The sequence below is a fragment of the Artemia sp. Qi Xiang Cuo genome, chromosome 2 (genome assembly GCF_049724085.1).
Source record: "Artemia sp. Qi Xiang Cuo chromosome 2, ASM4972408v1, whole genome shotgun sequence".
In the NCBI taxonomy this organism is placed as follows: domain Eukaryota; kingdom Metazoa; phylum Arthropoda; class Branchiopoda; order Anostraca; family Artemiidae; genus Artemia; species Artemia sp. Qi Xiang Cuo.
The window spans coordinates 63,079,005-63,094,013 of record NC_142795.1 but is presented as its reverse complement, the minus strand read 5'-3'; the positions used below and the strand labels follow the sequence as shown (position 1 = coordinate 63,094,013).

The window sequence follows — 15,009 nt, the reverse complement described above, 5'->3', positions numbered from 1 at the left end:
AAATCTATAATCATGAAGATTTTCTCCTTTTCAATAGAATGAGTGAATTAAATAGCCTATCCACTTCTCTGTACAAAAAAAAAACAAAAAAAAAACGTATTATTATCTTTTCAACAGGACGTCCTGCTGAAATTCCAAGCATTTCTAAACAACCTGTGGCTCCTCAAACGTAGGTTTTAATAAAGGACATGCTCTCCAAAGATCTCCAGATGTTCCTTACCTAGCAAGATCCTTATTACTAGAATTAATTTAACCGTTGGAGTGCTAAGATCGGTAGTGGGGTTTGTGAAGCAAAGGCATTTCTTGAGTAAATGTACGGCTTATTATTGTTAAATTTATCTGGTTACATAAGGAGGACATGGGGAGAATCAGCATGGGAAGAAATTCGATTAGCAGCTGGAATAGAAGAAGTTTCGTTCTCGTCACATGAATTATATCCAGAAGATTACATTGTCAAAATAGCAAATGCAACACAAAAGGTAGGAAAACAGAAAAGCTGATTTGAGAGCAGTAATATTTTCATTTGCATAGAGTACCCGACTTGAATTTATTGTTATCTTTTGAATATTGACAATCACTTTCTAACACGTTTTTATGTAACAAGACCACCGATCAGGAAAAATATTTGCAGAATTATAAAATGACGAATATTCAAATTTAACCGTTGTTTGGCCGTTCTCTGGCGTTGTTTTAATTGTCTGCCCATTTCTCGTTTTTATTCAATAAATCAAATTCAATTAAGTTTCAGAGTATATTAATCTTGTTATTTTTATTTACTATTGATAGGTAGGACTGTGCCATAAGGATAAACTGTACAAACAGAGGGAACAAACTGAAAAAAAAGCTGAAAACTAAGGAAGGAGATTCACAAAATATATATTATTTTGAAAATAAACAGATTAAATATATGAATGAATAATAATTTGGAAACATACAACAAATGGGAGAAGACATGTGTATTCCCTGAAATTCTCAACTATTCTGTTGCGTAAGTTACGCTCCAACTGTCAATCGTAGGGTTTTATTATACCCCTGAGAAGTGCATGAGCCCCATATGACAGGGCCCATAATATCGTGGTAGTCCTAAGAACTGAATTTGAACAGAACTAAAAAATAAAACTGTATTAAATGATAGCCTACCCCGTTTCTATTTAATTAGTATCCAAACATAGTAACTAGAGTATAGAATTTGCTTAAACTTTATTTTTTTTTTAAGAATTAGACATTTCCTAGGAAAAAGGGCGCAATTTTCTACGAGGCGGGGGAGGGAGGTAACTACCCCCAGATAGCCCTTCCCCCAGCTGAAAATTAGTTTCTTCAAAAATCTTGTCAAAACTAAGCCTGCATAATTCAAGCATCCAGAAAAACAGATCAGTTTTCTTTAGTATATCTTTGCTTTAATGGTAATATATGGCTCATTTTTAGTTTTGTATTGTCATTTTCACTTGATTGGGGAAAATTGGCTCCGAATTGGCCCTCCCCCCAGGATTTTGACAAAATTAAGCCACTACCAAAGAAGTTTGTTGTATCATATCATTTTATGCTATAACTAGCAGTTATGTATGAGAATTTATTTTTACAATTATTAAAAATTCAGCCTGAAAACAGAAAGTCAAGTCAAAGATATAGATTAATGATACTGCTATAGATGAAAAAATTAAACCTGAATGGAACAAAATTAAAATGAGTAATCTAGTCAAAATTAAAAATATAAATTAGTACAAACCGGAGTAGGGCTACCGTCCCCAAAACTTTCTAATGCCATAGCGTCACTAGCACATTGCTTGAAAGGACTAAACATTTCCTATTTTATGATTACAATCTTAAAAAATTTAAAATTCTGAAAAATCGTGCCATATAGATAAATATGGTAATTTTTTTATGTTTTGAATAACAAGAACAACACTGTCAAAAAAATATAATGTTTTTAATTAAACATAAATAACAATCGTGCCTTTTGGGAGAGAGGGGGAGTAGCACCAAACTTATTCGTAAAACCTTAACTAGCCCTGATATATTCTTCCTTTGTTGTGTTCACAGTATATATAATTAGTTTATATAAGCTGTTAAAGGTTTATATAGTTTATATAAACCTAATTATATAAACTGTGGTTGTGTTGTTGCTAATATAGTAACACGTAAAATACGTACTGCTCGAAATGCAAATCCTTTGTTGTAAACCCAAACGATGCAAAAACCTTTAAAAGGTTTAGGTCCCAATAGTTCTACTCCTGTTTGTGGCAATAAAGTTTCGTTTTAAGTTCGACTGAATTAAAAACTTTAATTTCTTTTTGTATAAGATTTTATTTATTTATCTATAATATATCTACATTTATTTATCTATAATATATCATCTCTTATCTTTCTGTTTGACGTGATTGTTTATGTTTGCATTAAGGTTGAAGCACTATGAGAATTTTTTCAGCTCTTCTGTGATTTTAATATGGCTCTTTACTTTTCTTTGAAAAATTCTTTTTTAGAAAATGTTTTTGATTAATTTCTGTTCGATTTAAATTGGCAAAGTTTTACTATTTGTTAGCGTTATAATTTACTACGAAGAAGGATTGACTGTATACAAAATGATGAACCTCGAGAAAAAGCACTGTCTAATCACCCGAATGACGTCACCTAAATGTGTATTGGGTAATTTTATTTTGTTCAACCCCCCCCCCCCCTCCCCAACCTTCCCTGAAAGTTTAAAGTAATTACTCTTAGTAATTTCTGAGATATTTCAGATTCCACCTTTTGACAAAGTGGATGCGCATAGTATCTTTTGGTTTAGTTTAATATTCCTCCAAATATTTCTTGAAAGTTGCAACTTAGTATCTTTATTTGTTCCTGAGATATTATCAGTGATGGTTTCAAGGGGGCGAGGGTGCACAAGCCCCGGGCGCAGAAATCTTAGGGGGAGGGCAAAATTTGACTAAATAATCTAGAAGTTATGATTGTTTTGTAATTTTTGAAATTTTATTTTTATTAAAATAAATTAGAGGGCGCAGTTGGCAGTGAATAAAAGAAAATTAAATCCAAAATTTTCATTTTTCCCATAACTTCATCACCATTTCTTGAAAATAAAAGTAAGCAGCAATAAAAGTAAAATATTGCGATGGTTTAGATCCTCTACTTTCGTTCCAGTAACTCCAAAATATTAAAAAAAAATTCGTGTAATAATTTATTATACAATACGAAACACAAGAGTTGGCTATCAAATATTGTTAGCGATTGCAGTGTCGGTGTCCAGTAATGAGCGTTCGTTTACCTTAGACTTTAGATCCTCCAGAGCCAGGATTGGGACCCAGAACGTCTAAGAAATCTTGCCAGATATCACGAAGCTGAGCTGCAGCCCTCACCTCCTCCCATTGTAGTTAAAGAGACATCTCCCCTCTACTCAGATCATGCTCATGCTGCCGTCGCAAGATGTGCCTTGGTCGACCTTTTTTGCGCCTTTTCAAAATCCATGAAGTATTTTTTTTTGTCCCATTCCCTAGACTGTTCAACCATTTGTCTGAGAATGAAAATAAGATTAGAGCAAGACCTACCAGGTCAAAAGCCATGTTGGTCTTCCTTGGGGTGAATCTAGGGCTGTTCTTAGGCGTTGGATTTTACTAGACACAGACGTTAATTTGATACTCTTACAGTTGCCTCAAAATAGCGGATTGCCCCTCTTGACGAGTTTGACCAGCATGCCCCTGACGTAACCTTTTGGGACTTTATCGTTATTCCAGATGACCCATAGGACAACAGTCCAAACAGTTATGCAGACTCGAAGGGATGTCTTCAGCATCTCGGCCGCGTTCCCATTAATTCCAGATGCACGTCCATTTTTTAACTTTCTCACAGCTGTCGTCACTTCTTCGGTTCTGAGGGGTGTTAGCAATTACGTCGATTAGTAGGAAAGGTCAGATTGACTATGGGCCAGGAGCGACTAAATGGTCTAGCGTTGATAAGCATAGAACGCGAAGAACTAGAAACAATCAATTGTGACGAGATAATTAATAATTTTGCAAAGACTAAAGTAAGAAAAGTCACATTTTAATAATTGGAAAATTTTCTTAATAAATGAAAATTTTCTTTTTGATTTACCCTACAAATTTTGGTAGACAGGGGGAGACTAATTAATATTTTGCCCCGGGCACAAGAGAGGTTAGAGTCGCCACTAATATTGCGGATATGAAGATTGGAACATTTAGTTGTTGAAGTTTGTTACCTGTAGTGCCCCCCCCCCCTTCGTAACTGCTGATTGTAAAATGGCAAAATACAAAGAATTCGATCTTGTCCTAGCTTCATTTCAGGGATACCCCTTATGGCCATCAGTAGTTATTAAAACCACCAAAGACCAGAAAAATCAAGCTAGATACCTAGTCTTTTGCTACGGTACCCACTCTGAGCATAATATAGCTCAAGCTCATATCCGCAACTGGAATGAGCACTTTAAAGAAGCCTGTACAAGGACAGATAAAGATGTAAATAAGGCTTTTGAAGAGCAGCGCCTATTCCCTGATATTTTCAAGACTAAGAGTAAAACCTACTTGTCTCTACCCAAAAAAACTAAAGTAAAATCAAGCCTAGCGCCGTCAACTCCGACTTCCGCAGCAGCATCAACTTTACAGGAAATAATAAATGAAACTCAAGAGGAACTAATCAACACTAAGTCCAACCTAATGAGTGACATTTCTCGTGTCGTATCAGACACAATGAAAGATCGCCGAGCTTCTAAAATTATCAGTGAAGATATTGTGAACGAAGTTTATAGTTCTATTTCCCTTGAATATAATGCTAAATTTGAAAAAATTGAATCAACCCTTCAAAGACTTTATAATGCTGTGAACTTGCTTGAAAATAAAATTTCTAAAATAGAGGACAGGGTTGACCAACTTGAGCAGGATACCTTACTTGACACCCTAATTTTCTACGGTGTGAAACCAAACCCCAATGTGGAATTGATGGATAATCTTATTGAAGTGATAACAAAAATAATGGGCTTGCAAGATTTCAAAAAAAATGGACCTCTTAAAGGCTAATCGATTTCGTATGCCTGCTACTCAAACTGAGAATGTGAAAATTACCCCCATCATGGTAAAATTTTCAAACTTGGATATTGCTCGAAAAGTGTATGCAGCAAAAATTAAGTTGGTTAAGTCAGGTGTATTTGTGTTTGAAAACCTAACTAAAAAGCGTCACGATCTATTAAACACGGCTCGCAGCACCTTCGGTCCAAGAAGTGTTTGGTCTGATCATGGACAAGTTCTAGCCAAAGTTCTGGGTGAAACTCGTATGCGCAAAATAAACTATTTGCATGAATGCATTAGTATGTGACTTGTTAGTATTTTTCTTAATTTGTAAATGCCTTCCACAGTTCATTGATTTTCATTTATTTCCTTTATTTATTTTTTCATTTTTGTTTCTCTTTCCGTGCTAATGGTTCATTCCGATAATACCTGCTGTCCAATTAGGTATTTGTTTGTTTGTAATCTTTTGACATGTTTTTCTTTTGCAATTGATTTAAGTAAAGATTTCTTTTTGGTTCATCTGATGACTTTAATAGACTCCAAGTAAAACCTGTTTTTGTGAATTTTTTATGCCATGAGAGTCGGCTTTGCGAGCTTGAAAATAATCCTTTCGATGTAATTAGTATCTTAAATAATTATGTGGGTCAGGCTAATCGAAGTCCCATTAATATAAACCCTATTTGTTACAGTAAATACGTTTCGGATTTTGGGGGAGAGGAGGTTACCAAAGGATATTATTGTCTGACTGCATTTAAGCTTAATATTCAGGGTCTCTCCTCGTCAATAGATAATTTAAGACAAATTGTTTCTGATGGACAGCTGTTGTGGGTTTATGTGAGAGGTTTTCGGATTCTGGCAATGAAATGCTATTGGATATCCATGGTTACAAAATGTAACGTATAAACCGCTGCAAGATGGCTAAGGAAGGTCTTGCCATGTATCCACCGTAAGTAAAATGGTCAATTCTTTTAGTGACCAGGGTAATGTCAACTCTTTGTGGGACAGTTTTGCTGAGTTACAAAATAATCCCTTAGATATAGAAAGTATAATTAATAATTCAGTTGGAAGTAGAAATAGGAATTATAATGATCCTAAATCGGTTATTGAAAGTAAATATGTTTCGCAATTAAGTGGTTCTGCCTCTTCTAAGCAAAATGGTATTTTCTCTGTGCTTCACCTAAAAATTCAGGGACTTTGTTCCTCTTTTGATGAGCTGAAACGGATCGTCAGTGGTGGAACTCCGGATGTTATTGGATTGTGTGAAACTTTCCTGGATTCAAAAAAGGATATGCTTTTAGATATCCAAAGATTTAAGATGGAGAAGATGAACCGGAAACGGATGGCGAAAGGTGGCCTTGCCCTGTATATTGCCGATCATCTTGTATATAATTTCCGAAGTGATTTGAGTAGAAATGAGGAAGGAATCTTTGAATCCCTTTTTATTGAGATTAGGGCCTAAGTCAGGTTGTAAGAATTTAGTTGTCGGTTTGGTTTACAGATCCCCTAGTGGATCTATTCCTTCATTTATGAAAATTCTAGAAGAGGTTTTGGACTTAGTCCAAAAGCATCCTTGAGAACTAATCCTTATGGGGGATTTCAACCTTAACCTGCTGGATCAAAATTCTGCTTCGGTTGCAGATTTTTTGTCAATGATGCTTTCTGCGGGAACTGTACCTTCAGTTTGTATACCACCCCGGGTTACTGAGATGCATGCATCACTTATTGATAATATTTTTTCGTCACTAGATGTCTTAGATAATTCGGTGATGATTAGTGATATTTCTGATCATTTCCCTGCTTTTTCACGATATAGGACTGCTAATCGATTGCAGCGTAAAGTTTCGTCATCTAATCTCCCATTTTATCGTTTTGGTGTCAGTGAGATCAGTCTACTTAAATCTCGTTTGACTGATCAGCCATGGGATAGTTTGGATTCTGAATCGGATTTTAACCGCTCTTTTGATTTCTTTTATGATTCAGTAAAAGAAGGTATCCTAGAAGTTTGTCACCGGAATCCAAAGCCTCACACCTCGAAAAGGATAGTACTGCTGAATCCGTGGATGACTCCAGGTCTCCATAAAAGCTGGAAAAGGAAAAATTATCTGTGGAAACTATACAAGACTTCGTCATCTGCTTCTTATCATTAGCGGTTCAATGCCTATAGGAGTATATTTCATTCTCTGTGTCGGAAGGCCAAGTCTCAGTATTATCACAGGAAATTTTCTGAGTGTGGAAAGGATGTTGGGAAGACATGGAAAATTATTAATTCTTTACTTAGACCTACTCCCCCTCCACCATCAGTTCCAACAACGCTGATAGTAGACGTTAAAATAGTCCAAGGTGATGAAAATGTTCAGCTAGAGCTTACGTCTTATTTTGCTAATATAGGAAAAGCGACTGCTTCATCTGTGAACTCTACAACTCCTCGTTGCGATTTCAGAGCCTATCTTGGACCCCCATGTTTAAAGTCAATGGTCTTGAGCCCTGTTTCTGAGTTTGAGGTAGCTCGGCTCGTAAATGCACTTAAAGGTTCATCGTCTTCAGGGCCAGACAGAATTCCTACAAGGGTTATCCGTGCCGTTCTTCCTGCTATTTTGTCAGCATTGACTAAGCTTGTCAATATGTCTTTCGTGAATGGAATTTTCCCTGAATCACTCAAGCGAGCTAAAGTTATATTGCTGTATAAAGGTGGGTCCCGGAGTGATCCTGCTAATTATAGGCCAATTTCTCTTCTATCTGTTTTCAGCCAAATTTTTTAGAAGGCTATGCTATCTAGGCTTCTTAGTTTTCTGGTTGTCAAAAATTTTTTCCATGATTTCCAGTTCGGATTCAAAGAAAATCACTCTACAGAGCATGTTTGTGCACCTCTCTTGAATTTTATTCATTCGGCAATAGATTTTTGTCTTATACCGGCAGATTTATTTTGGGATGTTCGTAAAGCTTTTTATTCTTTGACTCATCAGATTCTTCCTTGGAGATTATTGCATATTGGTATAAGATCAAATTCTGTCTCTTGGATTGAATCATATCTTTCTGTTAAACTTATTTCAATAGATATACCTTTACAGAACTCTTCAGAAGCAGAGTATAGCGTCCACGAGGGATATTTTCTCGTCCCCCTTTTATTTCTGAGTTACGTCGATGACCTGAATTAAGCAGTCAAGAACACTAATTATATGTTATGCTGCGATCTTTGTCATCCGGATGTTCCTTCGTGTCCCAATGCTACTTCTAACGAAGATTGCCTCGTTGCTTTTGCTGACGACAGCACTTTTGGGACTCTAGGGAGGACAGAATGTGATGTCAGGTCTAATCTGGTGGCAATATTTGAGAGAGTAGTTTCATGGTTTGAGGCGAATTACTTGGCCTTGAATGCTACCAAGTCACATTTTCTTATTTTTCTCGAATTGGTGTAGCTTTCCCTCAACTGACACAGCTTCAGGTGTCACAAGGCTCCTTGTGCAGACCAAAGAATCGGTTGGTCCGGTTTCTTGGTATCCTGCTTGATGAGAACCTTTCGTTTAGACACCATATAGCCATGATTAGGGTTAAGGTCTCACGGAGTTTGGGTGTCATTCGAAAACTCAAACACACCTTTGCTGGATCTATTCTGAAGCTTCTTTTTTTCTGCCTTGTCCAGTCATATGTCTCTTATTGCCCCATAGTATGGATGTCTACTTTTCCTTCTACACTGCGGTCGCTTTCTGTTATTTATTATAAAAAACCGCGTCTGATTATTGACACCAAACCTTATTCAACAAAACCGCTTCTAAATCTACAGTCTATCTACATTATTTCTTGTGCTTATTTTGTTTTTAATCAGCTTCATTGCAATCTTCCAAAATCTCTTCAAAAAACTCCTCAGTTTATTTCTGATTCAGCTCCATATAACCTTTGTTCGTCACATAATATCTGCATTCCTTCTACTCCCACTGGGCGGTCAGATTTCAATCCCCTCATCGCTTGTCATCAGGTTTGGAACTCCCTGCCTTATTCAGTACATAAATGCCACTCGTTTGGCACTTTCAATAGGATTCTTAATGACCATTTAGTTAATAATCAAACTGAATAATTTTTTTTTTTTTTCTTTTTTTTTTTTTTGTGGATTTGATGTCCCCTGATGTCCCCTGAATGTTTAGTTTGTTTTATGGTGGTCTTCTCTGCGCTATGACTCCCAGGCCTCAGGTATGACTATCAATATTTATTGATGAAACTTGTATAGTTCACTAAGGAGTAGCATTCATGATAAATTTTATTGCTTTCGCACCATTTTATTATAGTTCAATAATTATAAGCCTTATGAATGAATTAACCCATAAACGTCAATTTTGCTACCTAGCCTCAGAAATAAGCAGAGCTGATTGAACTGGGATTTATATAGTTTTAAATATAAGTTTAAAAGGGCTGTACATGGCTTAAGTTATGATATTTTAATATCTTGGATAAGAGGTATGAATAATATCGTAACAGCTATTATGATGTTGGTTCTACCTGACAATACACATAATTCTGTTTCGACGATAGGAATTCGCTTATAGTAATTTTTTTTTTTTTTTTTTTTTTATTTTTTTTTTTTGAGTATTTAATATAATTAATTAATTTAGTTTATTTATTCTAATTTTTTCTATAGTTTCCATTTTATCTATATTTTCTTTTCTTCTCCTTCATATGTGAGTAGGTGATCATTTTAAATTTTCTTTTGTTTTTTTATCTCTGAGTATGTAATTCATATGTCTTCCCTCTTTGTACAGGCCAATGAGCCTTTGAGGGGTTAATAACATGTAATACTGTATGTGTATTTAATGAAGAATAAAACTTATCTTATCTTATCTTATCTGACAACCTGGATGCACATAGAGTATTTAAGCTCAATATCCCCCTCGCCATTCCCTAAAATTTTCAAGTTAATAGCCTTAGCCATCCCTGATGTACCCTATTAATTTATTTATGCTCGTCTTAGGTATTAATATGGCGGTTTACTTTTCGTTAAAAAAGACTCCTTTTTTGGAAAGAATTTTCTAAATTAATATCAACTCGTGTTTTATTGCCAAAATCTTTATAATTTGTTAACACTATAATTTGCTACTAAGAACGATTGACTGTATATGAAATAACAAACCGCGATAAAACTATTGTCTGACCACCAGTGTGACGTCACCTGGATACGTATGGTGTCTTTTGATTTAGCTCAGTATTCCCCAACCTTCCCTGGCAGTTCAAAGTAATTACCCATAGCCATTATTGATATATTACAAAGACGCCCTTTTAACAAACTGGACGCAAAAAGTATCTTTTCATTTAGTTCAACATTCACCCAACACTCCTCGAAAGCCACAACTTAATGCCCGTGTCGTCCCTGAGATCTTGCGACACGCCTTTGTGACCAACCTGGACTCACATAGCTGTTTTTGATTTAGTTCAAATTCCCCTCAGCATTCAGCTAAAGTTCCAAATTAACACCTTTAACTGTTTCAGAGAAATGTCAGATACGTCCTTTTAATACCCTTGGTATAAATAACGTCTTTTAATTAAATTTTAATACCCCTCTTAATATTCTCTGAAAACTTCAATTTAATATCCTTAGCCGTTCCTGACCTGAGATATTGTAGATTAGCTTTCTTTTACAAGCTCGTTGCACATAGGTGTCTTTTACACCTTTTTGACAATCTAGATGCACTTAGTACCTTTTGATTCCGTTCAATATTTCTCCTAGCAAAAAACATTACCCATAGCCGTTTCTTAGATATTGAAGATACCCGTTTTAAAAACCAGGATGCACACAGTGTCTTTTAACTTAGTTCAACATCCCCCTCAGGCCTTCCTGAAAGATCCAACTCGAAATCCTTGCCCGTTCCTGAGATATTGTACATACACCCCTTTTACAATCTGTGTGCAGATAGTGTTTTTTGATTTTGTTCAACACCCCCCATAACATTCCCTGCAAGTTTTAACTTAGTATCCTTAGCTGTTCATGGCCTATTTCAGATACACTCTTTTGACAACTTGGATAGACTTAGTGTATTTTGATTTTGTTTCAACATCCTCCTCAACATTCCATGAAAGTTTCAATTAAACTCCCTTTGTTGTTCCTGAGAAGATATTGCAGGACACCCTTCTGATAACCTGGATGCACATAGTGTCTTTTGATTTAGTTCAACAAGCTCTGAAAGTTCATAATTTCTTATCCATAATTTTTTCAACTGATGAAAGTTCATCCATAATTTTTAGTAAGTAAAATTTGTGAATATTTAGATTTTTAGAACATGCTTGGACATTTAGAATCTAATCAGGGTTGCCACCACAACCAAATAGAAATCACCAGTTTTTCACCAAGAAAATCACCAAAAATCACCAGACTTTCACCAGAGAAAATCACCAGAAATCACCAGTATTTCACAAAAATCCCCAGAAATCGGTGGTCAATAATGACAAGCTTTACGCCAAAAAGAGGCGCTGGGCACCCTGAGCTAAGACATTATGTTTTTCAAAGGCCGTCAACTGCTCAAGAAGTAAGAGAATTTATACCTGAAACCGGAATTCCAGGCAAAGACTGAAATTGCTACCCAAAACCCTGTTACTAGACATAAAGAGCCTTTTTAATTATTTAACTACTATTATGCTTTTCTTTGTCTTTACTTTGCAAAATCTTTTCTTTTTCTTTTTTCTAGGTTTCCATTGAAAAGAATAACCCCAATAATCCTCTTCTGTCCTCAAATCGAAATTCATTTGCTTATCAGCGTTTTAATCCCCCTGCCATAGTTGGTATCCTTAGTGGTAACCCTTAGCTCTGAAAAAGACGCCTCAAATGGTGTCAATTTCTTATATATTTATTTTACTTCCGGAAAATTGTCGTGGGTCAAGTCTAAGCTAAAATATCAGACAAGCGGTGATAAATCTCATTTCCCTGGCTCCTTAGACGAAAGCCCCTTGAGACTGGGTCTCCTGGTTTTTTGAGACTGTTAAGTCCCTTGAAAAAGACATAGCCTAGGCTGCTGAATCTTTGTTAATGTGGGACTATGCTTTCTTTACCTGAGAATTTTTTTTTCCGTTTTTGAGCCTCAATCCGTTTTTATCACACATGTATGTATTTATAAATTAAAATTTTGTAACTATTGGGAAGCCGATTGCCAAGCTAAAAGGATACACAAAAGCCCAAAATAACGCCACTCTTTTGAAATAACGAGTAAAAACAAGACATAAAATATGAAAGTCACTGATTATTTCACCTCAGTAGGACAGCGAAACTAATCGTGCATGGAATGCCAACCAATTTTGTAATAAATCAGCAAATTAAATGAAAATCACCGGAAATCACCAGATTTAAAAAGAAAATCACCAGAAATCCCCAGATTCAAGAAAATCACCAGGAGGATAAAAATCACCAGATCCGGTGATAAATCACCAGCGGTGGCAACTCTGAAATTGTTATGCTAAACTGACGAAGTCCCATTCTGCCAAGCATATATTTATATTTTATAAACCTGTTTTGTGATCTGTTAGCTTGGCAGTTTGTAAAATTTTAATAAGAAAATTAGTAGATTTTTCTGTGAGAACTACTATATATCTTCAATGTACCAACGTTTTGATAGTTACAAGCTAACGAGAGGTTAGTTCAAAATGAAAAAAAAAAAAAATTCTACTAAATGTTAGATAAACACTGTCTATTCAGTCCACAGTGATTCCGTCAACCTGCCGCCTAAAATCATGCGTAATAAGAAAACACCTTCGTCATAAGGTAACCAAATAAGGTGGCGGATTTGTCAAATATGTGAAAAAAAATAAACAATCAACGGAAGAAAACAACTTGAAAACAACTGATATTTTGACAGCAAAGGGATATGCAACAAGCTATAGTGTTTAGCCAGATTACAATCCAGTTTGCAGTTTATATACACTGGGCTTTGTTAGGGCTGCTGAGCAGGGGTGTCCCGAGGGGGTAGGGCACCCCCCCCCCCCCAACTGTCTTGACATTCGTTAAGGTTTGCACTGAAGGCGAAGATTTTGGCAGAAATTTTGCCAAATCGGTCGAAATTTAGCAAAATTCTTGATTTCTGCAGAAAATTCGGCATAAATCAGGTAGCGATTCAGTAAAATTTACGAAGACCCCCCCCCCCAATAAAATAAGCCTCAGGACGCCCTTGCTGGTGAGTATACAGTTCTTGGTTTTTGTTGCATTTTTATTGTTGTCAAGAACATTCTGTGTTTTCAAATAATAATTCAGTTTATTCGTTTATTTGTCTTGACGAAAAAGTCTATATTAAATCAGTAAGCATCGCTATAGCGTTGTCCATAGTAATGGGCTATAAGACATCAATGCATAATTATTATTTTATTTATTTTGTCTCAGAAGCACTTTGAATGGAGGAGGCAGTTGTAAAAACTTCGAAGGGTGCTCATTCACTTGGAAATCAAAAGTCGTATTTCCTTTTTTCAAAGTCAAAAGTGATCGGAGGGCAACCACCATCCCCACACTTTTTTTTTCCAAATCGTATCAGATCAGAATTTCAAGAGAACCATTTTGGTCAAAACAGTCCAAACCATCAAAACTATGCCTCTGGGTTTGAGAACATCCCTCATAGCCCCTTGGGCAAGGGCTGTAAGTTATAAAATTTGCCAATTGTTAACGAATAAGGTTTTTTATTGGGAAAAGCGTTTTATTGGGAAAGTTTCATATTTAAGCCAGAGAAATGTATTTTCCATACAAAAAACTTTAGTTTACGGTCAAAAACGTTTATTAGTTCAATTTTTACGGAAATGGTTTATTTTTCGATCCAAAGCTGGACTTTTCCTAACCAAAGATTCAGGATTACTCAATATTTTTCATTATATCCATAATTTTCCTACAAATAACTAGAGTTTACGGTCAAAAAACCTTTATTAGTTCAATTTTTATGGAAATAGCTTATTTTTCGATCCAAAGCTGAACTTTTTCTAACCAAGATTTCACATTTAAGCCAGAGAAATGTATTTTCCATAATTTTCTTAAAAAAAAAAAAAACTAGAGTTTACAGTCAAAAAGCCTTTATTATTTCAGATATTATGGAAATAGTTTATTTTTCGATCCAAAGTTGGACTTTTTTCTAACCAAAGATTCAGCTTAGGTTAGGTTACGTATTTAATATATGCTATGCTTTACCTCCTACCCCTAATGTGCAAATATATAGCCCAAATTTGTTTCTAAGCTATTGAATATTCATTCTATTTTTTTATATTAGCATTAACCAAACCTGACCTCTTTCGTGTATATAAACTATTAAGCGCAACAGTACCGTTGTTTCTTTGTAACCTAAGATATAGTAAAAAATGCCAACACTTCGTTTTAATTTTTTCACTGAATATAAAGAAATGATTTTTCAATAAAATTATCCTTCAAAAACGTTTTCTTTCAAAATTTAACGGTCAAAGAATCAAGGAGAGATATCCCATTCTACAATAGAATAGAATAGAATTTATTTAGACGAAAGCTCAAAGATCGATCAAGTGGACAGCTTCACTTACCTTGGTAATATCATTTGTAGAGACGACGGGTGCCGTGAAAAGGTTAAAAGTAGAATAGCCAATGCTCAGGGTATTTTTTCAGAGTTGAAAAAAGTTTGGAAGAATATGAAATTATGTCTATGAATCAAGAATAGAATATTGGAAGCTACAGTGATGACAATGGTCAAATATAGTTCTGAAGCATGGGCGCTCCAAAAAATGGAGGAAGATTTGCTAGATGTTTTCCAGAGAAATTGCCTACGGATTGTTTTAGGTACCCGACTGACTGACCGCATTTCAAACAGTAGGCTGTACGAAAAGTGTGGTTAAATCCCGCTTTCTAGGGCTATAATGAAAGAAAGGTTGAGATGGCTAGAGCACGTTCTGCAGATGCAGGATGATAGATTGCCAAATATTTTCCTTTTCGGCCAACCGTCTAGGGCTAAACAAAAAGCAGGTCGTCCGCGATTGGTGTGGGAGGTTTGTCGTAAAGAAAGATTTAAGAGAAATGGGAACTTCCTGG

General features: G+C 35.6%; 1 protein-coding gene across 1 annotated transcript in view; it reads left to right on the top strand.

Annotated features, from left to right (window-relative positions):
* The first annotated feature begins 270 nt into the window (after positions 1–270).
* Positions 271–15,009, top strand: part of Gyc88E (Guanylyl cyclase at 88E) — a 446,210-nt gene continuing 431,471 nt past the window's right edge. Inside the window, exon 1 of the mRNA XM_089102419.1 lies at positions 271–479. Within this exon, the coding sequence (XP_088958545.1) occupies positions 312–479 (168 nt within the window). The 5' untranslated portion in view covers positions 271–311. The remainder of the gene's footprint in view (positions 480–15,009) is intronic.